The 24,876-nt window shown below is 42.3% G+C and overlaps 1 protein-coding gene and 1 long non-coding RNA gene across 10 annotated transcripts in view; one reads left to right on the forward strand and one right to left on the reverse strand.

Annotated features, from left to right (window-relative positions):
- LOC143830117 (uncharacterized) overlaps positions 1–16,842 on the forward strand; it is a 65,652-nt gene extending 48,810 nt beyond the window's left edge. For all 3 annotated transcript variants that reach the window (XR_013228354.1, XR_013228353.1, XR_013228355.1), the window contains one exon: positions 16,433–16,842. This is a non-coding gene — a long non-coding RNA (uncharacterized LOC143830117). The remainder of the gene's footprint in view (positions 1–16,432) is intronic.
- Positions 1–24,876, reverse strand: part of NAV2 (neuron navigator 2) — a 342,897-nt gene that overhangs the window by 233,354 nt on the left and 84,667 nt on the right. For all 7 annotated transcript variants that reach the window (XM_077322039.1, XM_077322036.1, XM_077322035.1 and 4 more), the window contains exon 2: positions 713–830. In XM_077322039.1, the coding sequence (XP_077178154.1) occupies positions 713–830 (118 nt within the window). The remainder of the gene's footprint in view (positions 1–712; positions 831–24,876) is intronic.

Here is a 24,876-nt window from a genome sequence, read left to right on the forward strand (position 1 = left end):
CTTTCCAGGGTAGAGGTCCTTCACTGTATCTGGGACTTGATCATGTTAACTGGAAATATACTGGGGATAGAATCTGGGATCTTTTGTCTGTGATGATAATCCAGTCACACATGCAAGAGTGAACCAGCTCTTCAAGACTGCTATTTCTCAAACTATATACGAAGTCAAAAGGGGGTGTTTAGTATTTAAAGACAAACCTCCCCCCACAACACTGACTCCTATTGCTTCTCTGCTTTAACTTTGTTCTAATGAAGTGCATTCACACAGAAACCAATTTATTTTAGAAAACCTTTTTTAAATTTAACAATTCCTTGGATTTTATCTATTAAATTGTTTGCCTCCATCTTTTATTTGCCTACACGGTTTCTCAAGCTAAGATGAGGATAGAGAAACTTAGTTTGGCTAACTTATGAATTGTGAACTTCCTAAAAATTAAATGGAGAAAGCACAAGAACAATAACGGAGAAGTCATTTTGGACTAACAGAAAGCTTGTCATCAGACCTTTGCTGATTTTTGCTCTTCTGAGTGATAATGACCTTATCAGGAACAAACATTTTCCAATATTGCCTCCCATGAGGGTTTATCAAATTAACCTTGTGCCAAAATTGCCAAGATACTATATGGTTAATTTCTAATTATTTTAAATATATAAAAACATAGTTTTAAGTAAGCTACTTAGGACTGTGAAACAAAAAAGGCAAAATACCTTACCTACAACCTGGATGATTTCAGCCAGTAAAACTCCATCAGTCACATCTTGCTGTAGGTCCTTTATCAAGCGCTTGTGGCCAGATTTTGCCAGGTAGTGATTGGCCCAGTCTGTATAAATCTGTAAAAGAAAGGAGAAATTAACACAAATTGAGTTCTCATTGTACTTTCCTTTTTAAACCATAACTTCCTTGCTTAAACTTGTTAAAATGACCACCGAAGTTTACAGTCGCTGAAACAGACTGCCCCCTTTTTGTTGTTATTCCAAACAACGTTAGCAACATTAAAATTCAAGGCATTGTCCCATTGAAGTATTCAGCTTATTATAGCAGGCTTTTCTTGTATAGAGCAAATTTGACATCAGAGCTGGAGAAAACTAAAGAAAGCTTCTAAACATGCTACAGTCTGAATGGGCCATCAGACATGGAACTAAACAGTCTGCAACACAGACTGGGCTGAATTTCTCTATTTATACTGAGGAAAATTTCCCCTTCATTCCAATACTGAGAACCACCAAAGGACATTTCAAGTATGCACAAAAAAGTATAGACTTTCTTACATGGAGTTTTTTAAAAAAAAATAGTAATTCTTCATGAGTAAAATCAACTAGGTATATCTAAATGGGTAAATTTCTTTAGAGTAAAGGGAGGAAATTTGCATTACATTGTCTTTCACTTTGTGAGTGTCACATTTGCCTCCCACATGCTGTTAACAACTGTTCTAAAATGGATATCCAAAATTAGGTTTGTGAAACGTATATGCCTTGAATCCAAAAATATCCTGACATACAAATACCTACCAATGATTTTTCACCTGTTGAATCTATTATTATTCAGGGGAGGAGGGGGTTAAATCTAGCATTAAGAATGCAATCCACAGTCTTTCTCTGTGACATCACACAAACTAGAAAGTTTCCTCCATAACCAATCCATACTAAAGCCTAGATCTTAGAATAATTACAGCATATTCTTTTTCAGTGTTGCTGAAAGTATTAGAGTCACAGATGCTGTTTCAATAATTTTTGTAAAATAAGTGACAGAAGCCAAGCAATAGCAAAAGTATTCTGGCTACTCTTTAAGAGTGTTTTCAACAGATTATATGTGTGCTTTCTATTTTTAAGAGATGCTGATTATGCCACCATTTTATTAAATACTACCCAAATGTTTACTAGAACCAACTTTTCCCCCTAAACAATGCCCATTCTTCTAAATTCTTTTCATCTCATAATTTTATATGAGAATTATATTTACTAGCTTTAAAGCCCATTCCTAAGAACGGGCCTTGAAAGGGTCCCCTCATCTGGCCCCTGGCCAGGCAGCTTAAGGTGGCTTTGAGCCGCAGCTGGCAGCCAAATCGAGTGGGGCGGGGCTGGGCAGCTTGTTATCAGGGCCGGGACAGAGCTCCTTACCAGACAGACAACAGGCCAGGAGGCCCTCATTAGCTAGCCCTCCACCACGACCCTTTGCCCAGGGCCCTCTCACCTGCTGCTGGCTCCAGGCACTGAAGCGTCTGAGAACAAAGAGGTTAGAGTCCAGGGCCGGAGAGCGGGAGCTGCAGGGAAAGGGCCAATCAGGACAAAGCTGGCTGCACTCTTCCCTATTGGCCCTATTGGCCCTATTGGCCCTATTGGCCCTATTCCAACTTGGACAGCCGGACACATCCCCCCCCCCCAGGCTGTTTCAGAAATACATAGAGGAACAACAATGGATAAGGAAAACCTGGACCAAAATAAACCATTTGGAATGAAATCAGGTAGACAGAAAAAATATGGAAAGTTATCAGTTTTGCCTGAAGAAGAACCAGCTCTCTAGGTGGATGGTTGATTTTGAAGGGCTGCCAAATGTGGATCAGGCAATTTATGGAGATTTGAGTGGGGAGGGCAAAGTTTTTGGAGGGGAGAGAGCTCAGCTGGAATGGAACATCATATAGCCAACCCTCCATAGCAGCCATTTCCTCCAGGAGGATTGACTTATGTACATTGGCAACCCAATTAATCACATAGATTACATTTAATCTTGCTGAAGATTCTCAGTTTTAGTTGTAGTATTTTGATAGGGTCTATTGAAACCCACAGGACTTCATTGTAAATATGCATAAGAATGGGCTACTAATGCTTTATGCTCTGACCTCTAAAGGGTTCCCTAAGCTATACTGCTTGTTTGCCATTGTCTGCCTCTACATCAACCTTTCTTAATGTCTCTGGAAGGATTTTGTGAATGGGTGGGAGTTAATTTTTATTTATTTTCTTTAAAAATTATTAAGCATTTATCGGGTGGTATGACCATACATGGTCATATCTACCTGCCCTGCCTCCCAAAATGGCCAATGATGGGCCTGGAGGTGGTGGGAAGGGGAGGGGCTCAGGGAGGCATCTACATAGCTATGCCTCCCAACCATATTATGCACAATCATTCCAATTCTCTGGTGCCTTGAAGCCTGAAGAATGTTTGGGGGGTTTCTCAAATGGTAAAAAAGTGGAGAAAGGCTGTTCTATGCAGTCACCCTGGTATACCTTGGTAGTTTCCCATCCAAATACTGACCAGGGCCAACCCTATTTAGCTTCCAAGTTCCAATGAGATCATGCTACTTTGGGCTATCCAGGTCAGGACCTGATCACCATGGACATTAATAATCCTGTGCTATACTATTACACAGTAAGAATTCAGAAGGCTCTCCCCCATAAACAATGAACTGGATGCATGAAGCAGGATGAATGCTCTTTAGCAGTTCCTTTAATTCTGCAACAATTTTCATATGTTTAATTGCAAGTTGCTTCAAATCTTCTGGTTGCATAACTTTAGTCTGATTCTGTGGGCCTCCTACAGGAGAAAACAGCAGATAACCTAACAATAATGGACTAACAGAAAGGTTAACGACTGATGCTTTGCATTAGTTCTATTAATGGCACACATACATGCACTCACATTTATATAGTTGATAAAATTACAAGAAACACTAGTTGTGCTGGAGGTTGTGACTGACCTCCTCAGCTTTGTCCAGATTTGCAAGACTGGGTATTTCAGTAGTCCACCTCTGCAGAAATTTTTGAGAATACCATAGTTTACAACATAATGTGATTACCAGTGTTGCTTTCTCCTCTAATAAACAGGTGAATATTGCAGAGTCATTAATTGTTCTGAGTGGTTAAGTAGATCAATGGACATAATTAATAAAGTTATTTTAGGGTAGTTTCTATAATGGAAAAAAATGCTTCAGTGAGTTCACGTTTGAATATTAACATAAAAAAAGGAATACTCTTATTTATCTAACATTTGCGATCAAAAATTTGCAAAAATTAAACTTTTGGTCCACCTACCCCCATATCTGAGGCTTACACAGGTCTTTCCCAGCCCTGACAGCTAAGATCCTTAAAGGGATTGAATATCTTTTTTGCCATATGTGTGGTCTGCCCACATCTATATTGGAAGACGGGGTGGATGATGAGGTACCAGGAAAAACAGCAAAGGGATGCTGAAGAGCTATGGTCCTATGGTTCCTTTCCATAGGCCTTCCAATCCAAGTACTAATCTCTTCAGCCAAGTTTCAATATCAGAAATTATCTTAACTGGGCAACTAATGATTGAGGTAAGGCAGTGTGGTGAGCTAAGCAGCGAGCACGACTAAATTTTGCACCAAAAATCCCCAGCCTCTTTGATGTGATAACTGCTGTCATGTCTGGTTTGGCCCTGAGCTGAGCTGAGCTGCAGACTTTTCTCTCCTTCTGTTCAAAACATTTTAATAATGTTGGTAATAGACTTATATCTGTGTTCTGAAGAACTGCTTTCAAGTCACAACCATCTATAGATGAGGAGAGAGTTCTATCTGAAAAAAGATTTATGCACACTACTTTCCTACTCTAGATTTGAAATAGGGGTGTGACAGGTCAATATTGTTTTTGCAAATATACTCCCAACATTTTTCACTTCACTGCTGAAATATATAACATGGAACCATCATGGCTTTGACAGATGACCTCATAAAGTCAATATAAACAGGACACTGCCTGTAGGAAAACAAGAGTAAGACCTGAAGGAACAACTACATTCTAAAAATTGTAAAGCTTAAAAACACAAGTAGTGGGAAAATATGTGAATGTGTCTATCAAAAGTATGGTCTTGTCAAAAAAATCTCTAGATCACACACCCACAGCTTTTAGAAGGCACACAACAGTGACTATGACAAGTGAACTGGATTTATACAGAGTAGACAAAGAAAAAGATTTTCTATCATGTGTAAAAAAGTTCCCATGGAAATTCTGTTAAAAAACCAGATTTATTCACCCTGAGTTTCATCAATCAAGCCAACTCATTAATCAAAAAATTGAACTTAATTTTTGAAAAGCTTAAGAGAATGACTTAATTAATGAGCAAGAAGAGCCTTGAGGAGCATTTGTCTTACTTGGTAGGGCCTGGAGAATGGCTTCGTATGTGGTTTCAGAAAATTTCCATCTGGCTATTACTAATACACACACATATATATCCCAGAAAGACAAAAACACTGCAGGAGCTCTAAGAAGCCTATTTGGATGAACAGAGAATTTCAAGAGGAACTAAGAAAGAAAAGGAAAATGTTCAGGAAATGGAGGGAAGGACAGAGCTCTAAAGAAGAATACCTACAGGTTACTAGGCACTGTAGATCAATCATCAGAAAGGCCAAAGCTGAGAGTGAGCTAAGATAGGCCAGGGAAGCCCATTGTAACAAGAAAAGATTTTTCAGTTATGTGAGGAGCAAATGTAAAGTAAAGGAGGCAATAGGCCCACTATTGGGTCCGGATGGACAAACTCTAACGGAAGATGCAGAGAAGGCAGAAAGGCTTAGTGCCTATTTTACATCTGTTTTTTCCCACAGGCCAAAGGGTTTAGGCACATCTATAGATGGCAGTAGCCAAAGGATAGTGTCTGGGTGGCAGGTTAACATGGACAGAGAAGTTGTCGAGAGGTATTTAGCTGCACTGGATGAGTTCAAATCCCCTGGGCCGGATGAAATGCACCCGAGAGTGCTCAAAGAACTTTCCGGAGAACTTGCACAGCCCTTGTCCATCTTCGGGACCTCTTTAAGGACTGGAGATGTCCCGAAGGACTGGAAGAGAGCAAACGTCATTCCGATCTTCAAAAAAGGGAGGAAGGATGACCCGGGAAACTACAGACCAGTTAGTCTGACCTCTGTTGTGGGGAAGAAAATGGAGCAGATATTAAAGGGAGCGATCTGCAAACATCTGGAGGACAATTTGGTGATCCAAGGAAGTCAGCATGGATTTGTCTCCAACAGGTCCTGTCAGACCAACCTGGTTTCCTTCTTTGACCAAGTAACAGGTTTGCTGGTTCGTGGAAATTCAGTTGATGTCATTTACTTGGATTTTAGTAAAGCTTTTGACAAGGTTCCCCATGATGTTCTGATGGATAAGTTGGATGGATAAGGACTGCAATCTGGATTTTCAGAAAGGTGGATAGGGAATTGATTAGCGAACCGCACTCAAAGAGTTGTTGTCAATGGTGTTTCATCAGACTGGAGAGAGGTGAGTAGCGAGGTACCTTAGGGCTCGGTGATCGGTCCAGTACTTTTTAACATATTTATTAATGATCTAGAGGGGGTGGAGGGACTACTCATCACGTTTGCAGATTACACCAAATTGGGAGGACTGGCAAATTCTCCGGAAGATAGAGACAGAGTTCAATGAGATCTGAACACAATGGAAAAATGGGCAAATGAGAACAAGATACAATTTAATAAAGATAAGTGTAAAGTTCTGCATCTGGGTCAGAAAAATGAAAAGCATGCCTACTGGATGGGGGATATGCTTCTAGGTAACACTGTGTGTGAATAAGACCTTGGGGTACTTGTGGATTGTAAACGAAACATGAGCAAGCAGTATGATGCAGCGGTAAAAAAGGCGAATGCCATTTTGGGCTGTATCAACAGGGGCATCACATCAAAATCACAAGCTGTCATAGTCCCATTGTATACGGCACTGGTCAGACCACACCTGGAGTACTGTGTGCAGTTCTGGAGGCCTCACTTCAAGAAGGACGTAGATAAAATTGAAAGGGTACAGAGGAGAGCGACGAAGATGATCTGGGGCCAAGGGACCAAGCCCTATGAAGATAGGTTGAGGGACTTGGGAATGTTCAGCCTGGAGAAAAGGAGGTTGAGAGGGGACATGATAGCCCTCTTTCAGTATTTGAAAGGTTGTCACTTGGAGGAGGGCAGGATGCTGTTTCCGTTGGCTGCAGAGGAGAGGACACGCAGTAATGGGTTTAAACTACAAGTACAATGATATAGGCTAGATATCAGGAAAAAAAATTTCACAGTCAGAGTAGTTCAGCAGTAGAATAGGCTGCCTAAGGAGGTGGTGAGCTCCCCCTCACTTTTCTTGGATGCTTTAGGATACTTAGCGTTGAGCAGGGGGTTGGACTAGATGGCCTGTATGGCCCCTTTAAACTCTATGATTCTATGACTGCAGTCAATAATTCTTCAGAGATACTCTGGCATGACTACTTTTAATTGTAGTTACTACGTTTGGTTTTTAAAAAATGCTGTTCAAGAAAATTGGCAGCCATCTTCATACTTTTTTCTTCTATGCAGAAAGGATGGCTGGCAGTACAATTGGATCCCTCCATCGAATTCATTTGAAGCTTGGGTGGGCTAGGTCAACCTTGATATTTTGATGTCATTTGGTAAAAAAAAAAAGACTGTTCGGGAAAATTTGCCTCCCCCCTGCCCCCATGGACATGTAACACGAAACTACTACTTAGAATAGACCATCCTATTTCCTCCAAGCCAGACTGACCAGGAATTCTGGGGTTTTGGGGGGAACATCATCTGGTAGTTGTGAATTTCCTGCATTGTGCAGGGGGTTGGACTAGGTGACCCTGGAAGTCCCTTCCAACTCTATGATTCTAAGTACTTCATTTGTCTTTAGTCCTTACTAGTTATCAACAAAGTAAAGTTGCTATGTCCTCTGAACATTTTCTTTTGAAGACATATGTACGACTCAGTCTCTCATGAATATGACTCAAGGGGGCACAACTATAACAGCTGAACACTACCTTTTTGACAGTAAATACCATAATTAGCACTGACCAAAGAATATGTGTGCACATTCCCTTTTGGAAATGCCAATCACCACTTTCCTCCAAGCCATACTGGCCAAGGATTCTGGTTTGGAGGGGAAGGCATCATCTGGGCATGAAATTTGGATCACTGTGGATGGCTAGATTGAATTTCATGCATTCTGCAGGGGGTTGGAATAGATGATCCTGGAAATTCCTTCCAACTCTATGATTTTATGGTCCCAATTTAATATCAGTTTGAACTGCAACAAATAAGCAGGTTTTGATATTTAACTTAATGCCACAAAAAGCTTCAGCTTCCCATTTCTACTCATTAAACTTCTGCTAAGTAGACAAAACATCCCCCCCCCAGCCAACTAGCAACCCTGGTGAGAAGCAGTGAACCAGCCTTTTACACACACATATACACCCTGAAGTGGCCACAAATGTTATTCATGTTGCAACTCTGTTGTGCATTTTCAGGAAACTGAAATCAGAAAGGAATTAATTAAAATCAAATCCACATAAAACCTTGTTTAATATATTGTTTCAGCTATAGGAACCAGAAAGACAGTATTAGAGAATATTAGGATTTGGTAATTATTCTGGTCATAGTCTGGCATAAAGAAGATCAGGAGGAAGAAGATGAATAATCATCAAGATATTTACCAACTTACAGAAGAACTCAATGTACAAGATTCTAAATCAGGAGTATTCATATGAAAATCATAAATTCCTTATTTATTTTAGTCATTTTAACTTTATGCCCCACATTCTGGCCTTCCAGAAGTGATCTTAAGAATGTTTAATAACTAGGGTTGCCAGCTCTGGGTTGGGAAATACCTGGAGATTTTGGGTGGAGCCTAAGGAGGGCAGGGTTTAGGGAGAGGAAGGACTTCAGTGGGGTTTAATACCATAAAGTCCATCTTCCGAAGCAGCGATTTACTGCAGGAGAATTGATCTCCCTTGGCTGGAGATCAGTAGTAGTATAGGGAAATCTCCAGCCACTACCTGGACATTGACAACCCTATTAACAGCTAATCTGACACTGTATTGGTTGCATTTATTATAGAAAAAAACTGCAAGTCACACTTTCAGCAGCACTTATCACCTGCCTGAGCAGAAATAGCATTGTGTAGGGAAGGATAAACTGGTGCACACTATTGCATACCTCCACACTTTTAAAAAAAAAGACAAAACAGGAAAAAGAATTGCCAGGAATACATAGCAGGGGCTGGAGGGGCAGTGAGAAGTTGTCTCAAATAAATTAGACCATTTGGAACATATACCTTCGTAGGGTCGCCAACCTCCAGGTGGGGCCCGTAGGTCTCCCAGAATTACAAATGATATTCAGAGTATACAAATCGGTTTCCCCAGAAGAACTTCAGCTTCAGAGAGCAGACTCTTTGGCATGCCATTCCTGCTCAGATCTCTCGCCTTTCAAAACCATGCCCTCCCTAGGCACCACCCTCAAATATCCAGGAATATTCCAAAATGGAGTTGGCAACCCTAGTTTAAACCAGCAACAATAAAGGTTACTCTTTTCTCATATCCCTGGATACTGCTCTTTTTAACAAATGTAGAAAGCCACAACTAAATGGAAGCAGATTTTCAAAACACCAAAATCTTCCACACTGGTATTACCACTTACTAACAAGAATCTATGAACGCCTTACTATTTCACAGAGATCACAGGAAAATTTATTTCACTCACAAATTTGACCTTGAGAAGTATTTGGCATGATAGTAAAAATGAAGATAAAAATGCAGTTTTCTCCTTTTTGTCAGAGGACATATAGAAGTAGGTGGAATATATATTGGCATGTGATGCTTTGGTAGCTAATTTTAGTGGAGACCATTCATGCACTCCAGTCAGATTTTGTTACATAGAGCTGTCTTGCTGCATTAGCACACCCACCCTGCTATGGCTCATGCAGCTTTCTCTGACCCCTCCTTTTTTCCTTTCCAGTCAGTCTCTGTATAGCTCAGTGCCTTTTAAAACTGAAGAAACAATTATTGTCTGGAGAGAAAGAATATTTCAAAGCCAGGAAATATTTTACAGTCATATATGTGTGTGTGTGTGTGTGTGTGTGTGTGTATGTGTATATATATTTAAGAATATATATATATATATATTATAATATATATTATATATATATATATATATATATATATATATATATATATATAAATATATATATTATTTATTTATTTATTTATTTAAAAACACTCCTACAAACTTCAAAACTTTAGCAGAAAATATGTACAGAATTGGCAAATACGGTGTTTCCAAGATTTCCATCAAATGGGAGGTAAGAAGTGCACTCATAGTTCTTAAATATATTTTCTCCAAACAAATTCCACAGAACCTAGCAAGCACCTGGCTCACCATGGCAGGAGAAAGAGGACAGGGATAGGCAGGGAAACAGGCTTCATTTAACCCTTTGGTTTTAAAATCCCTCTCAAGGTGGCTCAGCTGTCCGGTTTAAATGGCTAGCCCCAAGCAACTGAACTGAACTGCCCAAAAGTCCTGTAATTTTTCCAACAATGCACCTCCTCTGAACATCGATTACCAAGTTCTGAACTGGCCCAGGTTTGACACAGATTTTGGCCCATGAACCAGTTTGTGTCCATTCCTACTTAGGATTACACACTATGAATTAACTTCATTTTATGACTGGGTCTTAACTTATTCAACTTTATCTATTTGTTAACTTGTATAACATTTCTGAAGAGCCTCTTGTGGCGCAGAGTGGTAAGGCAGCAACATGCTGTCTGAAGCTGTCTGCCCATGAGGCCGGGAGTTCAATCCCAGCAGCCGGCTCAAGGTTGACTCATCCTTCCGAGGTGGGTAAAATGAGTACCCAGCTTGCTGAGGGGTAAAACGGTAATGACTGGGGAAGGCACTGGCAAACCACCCCGTATTGAGTCTGCCATGAAAACGCTGGAGGGTGTCACCCCAAGGTACTTTTACCTTTACCTTTATAGCATTTCTGACCACAAAAAATGCCTCAGGCTCTATGTCCTGTTGCTGGCACTCCAGAAGAACTGGTTGGCCACTGTATGAGACAGGATGGCCTGCTGCTGTGATCCAACAGGGCTTTTCTTATGTTCATCCTTGCAAGTACAGTTCCAGGGAGACTGCTTAATTAAAATGGATAGGGTTGGCTCAGCTTGCCACCTCGCTGGGGCTGGTATCTGGGGGTCAGCCTTACAATGGCTGCGCTCCGTTCTCTGGAACCAGACATAGAGGGTGGCAGTGGGGGAAGAGTTATTGCATCCCTATCAACTCCCCTGTGGGGTTCCACAGCTAGTCACCCACACTTTTCAACATCTTTATGCACCCTCTGGCCCAGCTGATCTGGAATTACAGGCTGTGGTGTCACCAATATGTGGATGACACCCAGCTATATTTCCTTATGGACGGCTGACCAGTCTCCTCCTCGGATACATTTGCCAGATGTTTGGAAGCCGTAGCTGGATGGTTATAGCAGAGTTGCCTGAAATTCAATTCCTCCAAAACAGAGATCCTGGGGCTTGGCAGGAAGGTGTAAGATCAGGAAGTGCACCTCCCCACACTGGTTGGGGTGCAACTTAACATCTTACCCTTGGCCAGAAATCTGGGTGTGATCCTGGATGTCTCCCTTCCAATGGAGGCTCAGGTCACAGGAGTAGTACACATGGCATTTTTCCATCTCTGCCAGTCAAGGCTACTATCACCTTCAGCCATGTCACCTTCAGATTGTACTTCTGTAACTCACTCTACATGGGCCTGCACTTGTCCCTAAACCAAAAATTGCAGCTGGTTCAAAATGCGGCTGCTAGGGTCCTCTATGGAACATCCTGGAGGGCCCATATCCAGCCTGTGCTGAGGCAGCTGCATTGGTTGCCAGTTGCAGCTCAAACAAGGTTTAGGGTTTTGGTGTAAGACCATCCATGGTCTGGGCCCCGCATATCTTTGGCACTGCCTACCTTCTTATGCCTCTCTCTGGGCTTTATGCTCGGTGGGTACAAATCTGTTGTAAATCCCTGGACCAAGAGAGGTATGCCTGGCCTCAACTTGAGTAAGGGCCTTTTCAGTCCTGGCCCTGACCTGGTGGAGTGAGCTCCCAGGTGAGCTGCAGGCCCTGACAAAACTGTCTCAGTTCCATAAGGCCTGTAAAACAGAGCTCTTCCACCAGGTCTTTGGTTGAGGCTATGGCGAGTAAGATTTGGACCCCTCCCTGAGTTAAGTGGAACATCATGCTACCTTGGCAGCCTTCCCATGGTACCTTAGAAGACTGTGAGAAGGGGGGGGGGAGCTTTGGTCACTGTCTGAGGTGGGCTTAATTAGTTTTTAATGGGGCTGATTTTATATTTTATGGACTTTTGTTTGTCAATTGTGACCCACCATGTTCTGTTTAGAAGAACACATGTAGCTATTGTGTGCTGCCCTGCTGGGCCACACCTACTTGGCCAGGTTGTTGTGCCAAGGCAGCTGGGGGGTGGGGGCTGCAACAGCCAGAGACCAGAGTCCAATCCTGGAGATCAAGAGTCAGAGAGACAGTTCACACAGCAAAGCGGGTAGGGAAGATGCTTCAGAGTGGTAATTTTACTTCAGAGTGGTAATCTGGACTGGGTGAGCGTGCCAGCTGTAGGACTTTATATATTTTCCAACTATAAGTGCCCTAACTCCCAAAATGTGTGCTACTTTGCTTTGCCCTAGTTTTTTGTAGAATCATAGAGTTGGAAGATGCCATACAGGCCATCAAGTACAAACCTCAATGCAGGATCAGCCTAAAGCATCCATGTCCAACCACTACTTAAAGACTGCCAGTGAAGAGGAGCTCACTACTCCTTAGGCAATTCCACTGCTGAACTACTGACTGAAAATTTTTCCAATACCTAGCCAGTACCATTCTACACATGGTACCATTCTACACTGTGGGTTCTATCCTCTGCTGCCAACAGGAATCACTCCCTGCCCTCCTCTAAGTGACAACCTTTCATATACTTAAGACAGCACTCATGACCCCTCTCAACCTCCTCTTCTGCAGATTGAACATTCTCAAGTCCCTCAGTCCCTCAGCCTTTCCTCATAGCCTTTCCTTTCGTTCCCAAGCCCCAGTTCATATTGTTGCTTTCCTTTGAACCCTCTCCATTTTGTCCACTTCCTTTTTGAAGTGAAGCTTCCAGAACTGCACACAGTACTCCAGGCGCAGTCTGACCAATGTGGCATACAGAGGGACTATGACATCTTCTGCACCCATGAGAGTATCAGAAGAATATCAGAACTACATTGCTTAGAGCAAATATTCCTCAGTGATGAAGAAGTGACAGCACTAAGTACTCACTTCAATCACTGATAACAAGAATATATTGTGTCTTCCACAAAAAGCATGCTGTTTCTATAAAAAATACCATATATAAAATGGATGCTCAAATTTACTTTTTGTGAATTAATCAGGAAAAGTTGTTTTTCTTTTTGAGAAACAGGTTAGATCCTTAAGTATGACAATGGCAAGTAGAGATTCTTAGTATTCATGTATTATCTAAATCGGGGGTCATCAACCCTCGGTCTGGGGCCCAGTACTGGACCGCGAAGGCCTCAGTAACGGGCCGGCGGTGGCCACGCCTGCCTCCCCCCTCCCCGCTGTGAGACGCTCACCAGGCCATGAGTGAAGCAGCTGCCAAAGCGGCCGCTTCGTTCGCGGCCCGGCTAGTTTCTTGCTGCAAGGGGGGGGGGGGAAGAGGCAGGCACAGCCGCCGGCATTCTGGTGGACACAAACACGCATGTGTGGAGCTGGCGCGCATGCGCGTTTGCGCCCCCTGGTGGCGAAAACGCGCATGTGCGGCACCCGGGCCACCGGCTCTTCCCCCCCCGGAGGCGGTCCTCAACCGCAAAAAGGTTGGGGACCGCTGATCTAAATAAACAGTAAAAACAAGACAGACACTCTTTTCTTTTAACACTCTATTCAGCAAATACAAAAGGAAGAACACAATCACAGAAGAAATGTTTAAATCGCTGCTTTCCCCCAGATTTCTCTAAAAATTGCTTTTGATTGGAAAAAATTAAGAAACAGCCATTTTCTAATTATACCCCCACACTCACAGCTTTACAACTCCCAGATGTTTCACATATATTTTTGGTATTAACTCAGTATTTGACAGGTCCCTTTTTGCTATCAAGCCATTTAGGGCCTTATAGATCAGTGGTCCCCAACTTTTTTATCACCGGGGACCGGTCAACATTTGACAATTTTACTGAGGCCAGGGGGAGAGGGTAGTCCTTTGTCGAGGGACGTCACCACCATCACCTGAGCCCCTGTTCCGCTTGCTCTCCCGCTGGTGTCCCTGACTTCCCACCGCCTGCTGGGAGGCACTGGCTGCAGCAGCTGCGCAGTGCCATGCCAAGGGGGAGCCCTAGCCATGGCGGCCGCCAGAGAACACCAAATGAGTGCTGGCAGCAGAATGGTAGGGCAGCCCCGTGAGGCAGCAGCCGGGGAGGAGGAGGAGGAGGAGGAGGAGTTGCGGCCCGGTACCAACTGATCTACGGACTGGTACCGGTCCCTGGACTGGGGGTTGGGGACCACTGTTATAGATCATAACCTTGAACTGTGGAGAAAACAAGGAGTTGGTGGATTCTGATATACCCCTGGAGGCCCAACTTGTTAACTGCATTTTTAAATTTATTTAATTTATTTTTAGATTTATATCCTGCCACTCTCATGAAGCTCGAAGAAGAAATGGTTTTTATACTCTGCTTTTCACTATTTTTCACTTCACCATCCTTTCCCCACAACAGATACCCTGTAAGGTAGGTGGGGCTTACACAGCTCTGTTAGAATACTAACAGGACTGGGACTGGCCCGAGGTCACCCAGCTGGCTGCATGCAGAGGAGTGGGGAATCTTGCCCTTCCTTCTAAGAGCTTAAAGAGTGTCATATGTAGTTATTCCTTGCACAATTCTATCTCTGTCAGTTATTACAGGCTGAAAAGAGAATTACTAGTGTAGGATAAAATGGTGACTTCAATGGCAAGCAAGGATTTGAACCTGGGTCTAATCCTATACAACACTGGCAGTCTCCATGGATCATTTCCATCAGGAGGTATTCAGTATTTCACAGCCTTAAAACCTTCACACAAAGCCTCTGAGCTTCTGATATGACAGTAACTGGGGGAAAATTAATTAGCTCAAAATAACAAACTTGCATAGATCTTGTCAAAAACTGCATACACAGTATGAACACAACTTCTGAATTAGTTCCTAGCTTAGAGTGAGACAGATGTCCCACTTGACCACAGTATAAGTGACTTAATATATTAGATCTTGGCAAAATGCGAGTTGAACTTTTGAAGAAAGATGTGAGCATATTTTACACATAAACACAGCAGTCAATCCCATTTGCAAGTCTAAGCTAGATATTTTCAACAGCAGCAACTAAGTATATAATAATAGTAGATTAGATTGCAAAAACAAATGACCAAAGAAATGTTAGCCCCTTACATCAATAGGTGGCAGCATTTATACTGATATATTGTCACACAGCATACACTGCCAGATGCACAATTTGATATATTCTGGGACTTTCTCATTGTTAATGAAAGACTAATGTCACTGTGCCATAAATCTCTTCAGTTAGATTGTGTTAAGTATATTACATAGGGTTTAAAATAATAAAATGCAGAGTTAACTACTCACACATATAACAGACCTAATCAAATAATCTTGTGTTCCACCATCTGTTTCCCAGATGTAAACCAAAGCAAATTTTCTGTTGACTGATAACTTTCTAAAGCAATTGTCTATTGTGACCCACTGTCAGCTCAGCTTTCCCTGTCTCCTATTTATAGAGATTCCTGGAACATGTATTAGAAGTTTCAAATATGTTCTGCTGTTACTAAAAGTGCCTACATTTGAATCAACAGCTAAGAACATCCTTAAACTTAGCTCGATGATTTGTGGTTGAAGACCCAAAGTAGTCTGAAGTTGTGGCTTGTATTCTTTACAAATCCCCTGTGGGTAAGTTATTATGTATCAGCTATAACTACTCAAGAAAACAGCAGCGCTTATAAATCAGGTGGTTTAGAGTAAAAATTCCATCAGTGCCTTCCTACTGCTGGAGATAGATCAGTATGACTGTTGACCAACACTTACACATGAGCATAAAACAGAGTTGCTTGCCTGTAACTGTTGTTCAGCAATGTCTTGTATGCAGACACACACTGGGACTGGCCGTGCGCAGGCCTGCCTCAGAGAGGATTTTCTAGCTTAAAAAGTCTAAAGGAGGCACTCCACAGCTGAACCATGCATGCACAGGCTTTCCTGCCTGCTGTGCTACCTGACCTGTAGATGGACCGCCCTGTCCCTTAGTTCCTTGAGCTACCATGAACCCAATCATTCATTGACACAGCAAATCAAACTGAGGACTCTCAGTGGGATAGGAAGGGAGGGAATACGTTTCTGCACACAAGACATTGATGAACAACTTTTACAGGTAAGCAACTCTGTTTTCATTGTCTTGCTGTGCAACCCCACATTGGGACCATAACAAACTAGCCTACCTATAGCAGTGGGTTCGAGGCCCTCAATGAAATAGAGAATGAACTGCTGATCCAAAATGTGTATCAGTTCTGGCACGTAGAACCAACGCATAATGCTTAATTAATGTCTCCTCTTTGTCCCATGTTGCAGCACAACAGTTGTCTTCTTTCAGAATCCTCCTGGAGAAGGCCACCAAAGAGGCCTGCAGCCTGAGCGGACTCGGAGATCCAAGAGGCAGTGGAGAGACGATTCTCTGTATGAAACCTATATAACTGCTACCATCCAATGAAATGGATTGGGCAGAAGCTCAGTAAACCTTCTTAGGGCACCAGTAACAGACAAACCTTGACTGGGAATGCCTAAAGATTTTAGTTCAGTCAACTTAATAAAGAATGGCTCTACAAACATCTAATATATGTAATGATTTCTCTGCGTCCAATGAGAGCTTAGGAAGGGAGTGAGATATTCTGAGACAAGTGGAACTGCGAAACTATCTTGGATAAGAACTCCCAGCTGGGGTTTAAGAATATGTTAGATGGGAATACTCTCATGTAAGGTGGGTCAATCCTAAGGGCCGCTAATTCCCCAACCCTCTTGGCCAAAGTGAGAACAACTAAAAAAGCCACTTTTATGGACAGATAACTCAAGGGTACAGATGCCAAGGGTTCAAACGGGGCTCTCATCAATGCACAAAGAACTATGTCCAATGACTATTGTGGTAAAGGACGTATTCAAGGGGGGTGCAGGCTAATCTAACCCCTCAATAAAAACTTACTTAATTTGTGTATAAACACAGATTGCCCATCCACCTGACAATTTATTTATTTATTTATTTATTTATATACCATCCTCCCCGAAGGTTCAGGGAGGTTTACATAAGAACATAAGAACAGTACATGAAACAGTCTATAACATGTGAATAACCATACAATAATAATAACTATTAGTTGTAACCATATAACAATATAACAGTATAAACAATATAAACAATGCAACAGTTCAACAGTGGAAACAGGTCCAGACAATGATAAGCTGTGATGGCTGCCAAGTGGGTAAAGACTGATGCCAGTGATAGGCCCACTCTGGCTTATTCCAGAAGGTATGAGAGGATACAAAGGAGGGTGCATGTGAAGGGAAAAACCTCAGTCCCCCTTGCACAGGTTTCAAAATGGGCCCATTTATGGCTATAGGAATACCTGGTAGAATTTCTCCTAATGTGCAACAAAATTATTATTATTATTATTATTATTATTATTATTATTGAATTTATTTCCCGCCACTCCCTTGCGGCTCGTGGCGGGTTACAACAGTATAAACCCCATAAAATACATTAAAACCAATTAACATGTCAATATTAATGACTACCTGGCAAGAGCGGCTAATCAACTACCCATTCCCCCTTAGCAAGTGGAGAGGGGATACTGATGGTACTCATGTCTAATCCCAATCCTCAGGTCCCGGGGGGGCGTAGGTGTTAAGCCTGGTCTCAACCGTAAACCTGGCGGAAGAGCTCCGTCTTGCAGGCCCTGCGGAATGATGGAAGGTCCCGCAGGGCCCGCAGTTCTCCCGGGAGCTCATTCCACCAGGCAGGGGCCAGGACCGAGAAGGCCCTGGCCCTGGTCGAGGCCAGGCGTGCTTCCCTAGGGCCGGGGACGACCAATAGATTTTCTCCCGCAGAACGTAAAGCTCTACGGGGGGCATAGGGCGATAAGCGGTCCCTCAGGTATGTGAGGAATGTCTAGTGGGAGACCGTCATGCTTGGGCAAACAAGCCATGCCGTTAAGTGTAGACGGGTCAGATCCGGTGGATCCGAGGATTCCATTGTGGGGAGGCTTGGGTCCGATGGGAAGATGTGAGCTAGAACATTGGAAAACCTGAGTATTACAGAGAACCAATGCTGGTAAGGCCAATAGAAGATGATGAGAATTGTGTGAGTACCCTCTGCGTCCATCTTGGATAACACTCTGGGTAACAGTGGGCGAGGAGGGAAGGTATACAAGAATGCCGCATTCTATATCAGTTGAAAAGCATCCTCCCGGGATCCCTGGCCTATCCCTTCCAATGAACAAACCTCGGGGATTTGGTGGACAAAACCCTGGAAAAGAGATCTATGTCTGGGTATGCCCAGGTGTCTAAGATTTCTATCAAAAGATGTGAGTTTAGGACCCATTGGTAACAAGCTGGGAAAACGCTACTCAATCTGTCTGCTTCTGTATTCTGGGCCCCAGCAATGTGAATTGCTCGATGATATGCATGAATCCAGACGATTTCTGTCCATATGCTGAGGGCTTCCATGCACAGCCAAAGAGATTATGTGCTCCCTTGTTTGTTGAGATAAAACATTGCCAATGTATTGTCCATGCATACCAAGATCCTCTTCCCTGCTAACATATCTCCAAAGGAAGATAAGGCCAAATGAACTGTTCGTAATTGAAATAGGTTAATACGGAAGAATGATTTTAATAGGGACCAATGACCTTGGGCTTCATTGCCCTCGAAATGTGCTCCCCACCCTTTCAGGGAAGCATCAGTGGTAAGCATATATCCGAGAACTATATACCTGTAGGGACCCCTCATATAGCCATCAGTCCAATGACCTCAGAACCTGTCTAGGGATCACAAAATATTGGAATGAGTCATGTGTGAACAGGTTAAAACCCTTCAGAAACTAAGATTGTAGTTACCTCATATGCCAACGTGCATGGGAAGTAACAGCGGTTCTGGAGGCCGTAAGTCCCAACAGTAGTTGTATGGAGTGTGCCTGTTTCCATCAGTTCTGATGGAACTGGAAGAACGTGTTCCAAATAGCATGACTATGAGATTGAGGCAGAGAGGTCTGGTTACAGAGACATCCAGCATTGTGCCATGAATTCCACTCTCTGTTGAGGGACCAAACTGGATTTGGAGTTACTGATGATGAAACCCAAATCCCTGTATAAGGAGATGGTAACCCATACCTGAACTGAGAGAGATCATTGGGGAATCGACCCACAAAGAGCCAGTCATCAAGGCAAGGGTAAACTGTAGCTCCTTTAACTCTCATGACCACCATGACTGCTATGCACTTTGTGAAAACACAAGGAGCCATGACCAACCCAAAAAGTAAGACTGTGTATTAATATATGCAGGAACCTTGTCAGAACCGTAAGAATTTTCTATAAGATTTGTGGATTACAATGTGGAAATAGGCATCTTTGAGATCTACTACTGCAAACAATATACCTGGAGTAATTGCTTCAATCACTAAGGGAAGCGAGACCAGTAAGAATTTATTCAACCGACATAACTCCAGAATAGAGCAAAAACCCCCATCTTTCTTGTCAACTAAGAAGAATCTTGAATAAAAGACAAACAAATCATAGCCCTCAAGAACCATCTCCCTTGGACAATAAGTCTCGGAGCTGGGCAACTAACTCAGGGAAGAGATTATCCAATGCAACTGTACCTTTAGAATGGGTGGGAACATATTTCAATTGGAAGAGGTAGCCCTCTGAAACGACTGTACGGACCCAGGAGTCTGAAGTTATGTGGAACCAAGCAGCACTAAAACAACAGAGCCTGTCACTAAAGAGGGGAGACTTGGTACTGCTCAGATCCAAGAATCAGAATGTTTGTGGAACCAATTGTTGATCCCTATTTGTGACCTGCGGGTCTTTGATGCTTTTGTTGCTGTTGCTTTCTTCTTTGAAATGAGTTCTGCTGGTATCTGGAAAGATACTGGTAAGGTGTTGGTTGTTGGTGCTGGGTGCAGAAGTGAGCTGGGAAATTCTGCTGGTGTTGAGTGTAATGATTCAGGTGGAACTGCTGACTTGGTAGGGGAGGAAAAGAGCTTAAGTAAGGAGCAGAGTGTTCTTTTTCAGCGTGAAGAGGAATTCATCCATAATCTGAATGAATAAAGAGGCTTTTTTCTAAACAAAGGTCTTCTACTTTTGCGCTGGTTTCCAGAGGCAGCAAAGTACTTTGGAGACATGCATGTCTGCAAACAATGATCGCCAAAGCCATAGATCTGGCAGCTATTACCACAGTGTGCCTTCCAGAGTTTATGCCCTGTTTGGAGATCCTAATTGCCTCTGATTTTATCATTTTAACCAAACCCTTCACTTCATCTGGATTCAGTTAAACTTTCCCATAGGCAAAGCTGGTAAGCAGTCAAGCCAGCTTGGTAGTTACCAATTCTAAAATTTAAAGCTGCTGAAAAGTAGGATTTTATGCCTAAGGTGTCAAGCCGTCAGCTCTTTCACTGTACTGGCACTGAATGCTGGCCCATCCTCTGTTCTGCATGTCCTCAATAATGAAAGAGGAAGACAAGTACTCTGCTAAGTCAGGTTTTACCCAGTATAAAGTATCGATCTTCTTTGGAACAGCCTGTGCCAATGCTGGTTGGTTCCAAATAAGAGTGGTGAAATTGTCAAAACCTTGAATTATTAGGAGTGCAACCACTGAAGGAGTACTAGAGTATAATCGACTAAGTATTTTATCCTTAGGCCATGTATCCAAAGTCAAGACATCAAGATAGAGGACCTTTGCCATAAGCAACAGCTGGTTTCTCTCTATATTATAGTCTTCAATAGGAGATACAGCAGTGTTGTCTGAGATATTATCTAGCGATGGTTCCAAGGCAGTCTTGGGACTTCCTGCAACCTGCTTTGATATTCTTTAGTAGAAGGATCCGAACTCATGATCATAGGACATCAGGACCAAAGGCCCTTTGGCAAAGTCCAAGGTCAGTTGAAAGTCCTTGTCAGGGATGGGATGGTCCCATTCTCCTGCATAAACTGGAGAATCCTCGCAGGGGCCCTGTGACATTGATCTCCAGAGGAGAGGAGGAGGAGGTAGTGGGGGTCAAGCCTGACCCAAGAGCACAGTCATCTCCTCCTCCTCTCCAGAATGTATACCAGTAGTCGAGCATAGTGGAGGGGTGTTTTCTGCCCTCGGAACTGAGGGGGCTGAAACAACGGATGTCTGTTATTTATCCTGCTTACCTCTATACTTGGATGTCTGGGATTTCTTTGCTGGTGGTTCCGACATAGACCTGTGTTCCTTCAATGGTAGGACAGGTGTCTGAGTCTGTCTCAATTTCAGACACTGTAGACGCTGGTCTCCTCGACACCTTGGCAGTGGGCTCAGGGATCCAGACTGCTGAATGAAGTGATGGCTGTCTGAACACCAGTGTCTTCGAAGTGGATGGAACCGAGGCCTTCGGATCCATGGCTGGTTTCAATGGGGCTGAGCCCAAGAGAGCTTTCTCCCATATCACTGCTTTAAGCCACGAGGCCCTATTGGACTGGGCCTTTGGTATGAAATGCTGGCAGACTGTATAAGCAGCAATGCTATGCCCTTCTAAACAGAGAAGGCACTGGTCATGTTTGTCAGAGTGTGGCATCTTGACCACGCACTCACCACATTCCTTGAATAAGGCCTTCGAGACCATTTTATGGTGAAGAGATTGATGATAACAGAGCAACTAGAAAATATGACTGACTTTCGTGGTGGCATAAAAGGAACCGGGGGACGGGGGCACTCCACCTACAGGTCAGAGGGCACAGCCAGTAGGGAAACACGTGCATCTGTGGAGCACCACCTTTGGAGTTTTTAAGCTAGAAAACTTCTCCGCAGCAGGCCTGCGGGGCTGCAGAGCAAGACAGACGATGAACTAAAAGATAGCTAGATTGCGCCAGCAATTAAAATTGGTGTTACTCTTTGAGATTTGTTCGGACATTTTTTATGAGATCTAATAAAGGTTAAAATGTATCGAAGAAAAATTCTTTAAAGGGAAATTTTAAAGTGAAAGCACTAAAAAGGAATCATTTAAATGTGAAATCTATACAAGCACAGAAAGGAAGCACTCAGTCCATTAAGCATTTAAGAACCTACACTGATGACAATGCTTACGGGCTTTTTGCCAATTCTCCACGTTAGAGTGTAATTCACTTTGACTTAATAGTGCATTTGTGCTTTAGTTTGTGCTTGTGACCAAGCTGGTTCTATGTTCAGCGCATGTGTAACAAATGGCTGGGTTACAGACAAGAAATGCTACAGTAATATTAACAATATTTCATGCTATTTCACTATGCCTTTTGCTTGTCTCCACTGCACAGTTCCTAAAGGAACAGGTGCAGGAGCTCAAATTAAGCTGGAATTGCATACTGGAAAAAAATCATAGCAATATCAGTTTATTTGCACTAAAGAAAGGAGTTGCTGATAATGGCTCCCAGCACTCAGTTTGCCATTGAAACTACATAGATACATCCAGAAGGATACTCACTTCTGCACAAATACTGACATAGCAGAGGATCTAAATTAGCTAACGTGTTGTTGCTATGCATCCAACTCAAACTGACAGGCCTCATAAACAGTGCTGATTGTCCGTTGTACCATCTGTGTGACTGTTATGTCAACAAAATCATATAATCTGATAACGTATCTACCTTCTCCCCCCCCCCCATGGGAATAACCTGAGATGCCTGCAGGAGAGTTAGGCTGATGGGTCACTAGACAAAAGGGAAAGGAGGTCTCATTTACAAGTGGTGCTCTCCAATGAGGAAAGAGCAGGCACTCAGAAAATGAACTACAAGGTAATTGGACAGCTGAAGATAAGACAAACGATAGCTTCAAATTGTACTGCTGCCCTGCATTAGAAATCTTTCATGGCTTTTAGCATAACTGTCTTTGCCGTCAAAAATATCCTGCAAACGGAAGGATGGGCAACATGCAGAAATTAGAACCTTTTAAACACAGCTCATCCTAGTTTCATCATTATCACCAACACCAAGGATATCAATGACATTGAATTTTGTGTCACAGCAACTTAATCGCTTTGCATGTAGTGACATGAAAGTGACAAGATATCTGCTACATTTTCAACCTTTGAATAATTGTGGTGACATGTGGTGTCCTGACATATGCTTCAATATGCAGATGCTTCTTATGCATGGGAAAATTACAGTATGGGAGCACTGTCCCATTTGCAAACACAGTCATGGCAATTTACTGGTAATTACTCAAAACAGCAGACAGCTTTGTCTGGGTCTCAAGAGAGCAAGAGAAAAAGGGAAAGGGTAGGTTGACATCAAAATCCTTGCTTTTTAAAATAAATTTTGAATTAAAACAGTAAACAAAATTGAAACATTTATCTGTACTCCAGTCATTAACAAATGCAAATTTACAGCTACTATGTACAATGTACAGTTCAATACTAACCTTCACCTTTTTGTCAAAATTATTTATCTGGAAAAAAGTTAGTTATGTTAAAAGTATGAGGAGGATCTCCTTTTGGAAAGAAAAGGAAAAAACTGCTGAAGATAATTTTAATTAAAAATGCTAAAGTAAAAATTAGAGAAGGTAAATAGAATGTGTTAAGTATGTGTGATCGTAAGGCTGCTTTGGAAAAAAATTGTAACTTTTACAAAAGTTGGTCTTCCAAAAGATGGCCTCTAAATATTAATTTATCAAAGATTCTATACAAGCTTTATTTTGTATGATATTGTATGGATTTCGAGCCCACATATATGAAGGAATTGAGACACAAAACAAATATTTACCATTTCAGACCAAAAAAAAACAGAGAAATGTATTCACTTATGTCTCAAAGGCATTTGTTATATAATTTATCAAAGCAAGATACCTGAAAAAACATTTAGAGATAACAAAAGCTCCAACTGGCAGGACTCTTCCAAGTCTCAAATGCAAGTCATTTCCAGCTTAGCTGCAGATGTCAGGACTGAATCTTGAACCTTTGGTACACAGGACTGAATCTTGAACCTCTCTCACTGAGCTATGGTTTTCATTCTTTTCTTTTTGTGATATGGGCCTTATACACATGACACCTTTTGAATACACGGCCAGTTTCTAGCCACTTTCCTACACAATGCAATTAGAGAAATGTAATTATTAGTAAAACTCCTACATTTTGAAACTGAACAATGAACTCAAGTATTCATGTCCATATTAATATTAAGTATTTCTCTAATGAATCTTGGAAAGAGCTGATTCTCTTTTTGTCTTTTGCAGCCTCAAGAAAGCAGAGGCTCTAAATTAGTTGAATCTGGTATTGTTGGCATCCAGCTAAGACTGACAGACCTCAAAAACAGTGCTGATTGGCAGTTGGACCAACTGACTCCTTACAAGAGGATTATGTATAATTAACATTTGTTGTCTCTAAATGGGCAAGGCAGCTGTCTGACAACCACCAATTTCACAGTGGCAAACTGGTTCGGTATCTTTGTCCCTGCACTAGTAAAGGAGCTCTCATATGGTTCACAGTAGCTGTTTGTTTGTTTTCTGATCAAGCAGATTGCCTAAGATCAGTTGCCAGCAATATAAGAGCTTTGCAATGAATGCAGGCACTACAGTTCTAAAGGCACTGACTTCAATGAATCCAGAAAAGTGCAACAGTTTAGGATTGCAGTGTAAATCAGCTACTTTAAAGATCAAGGTAGACAGCTGATGTCAAACAGCACACCATCCTGAAATCATTCACATTTCCATTTAATGCAGTAAGTGAAGTTCTCACATCAAGTCCCTTCAAAGAAATCCCAATTTAGCCTGTAAAAGAGCTTAGTGGCAATATCTGCTGCCACTGTTCTGCATTAAGG

Source organism: Paroedura picta, chromosome 2 (genome assembly GCF_049243985.1).
Source record: "Paroedura picta isolate Pp20150507F chromosome 2, Ppicta_v3.0, whole genome shotgun sequence".
Taxonomy (NCBI): Eukaryota; Metazoa; Chordata; class Lepidosauria; order Squamata; family Gekkonidae; genus Paroedura; species Paroedura picta.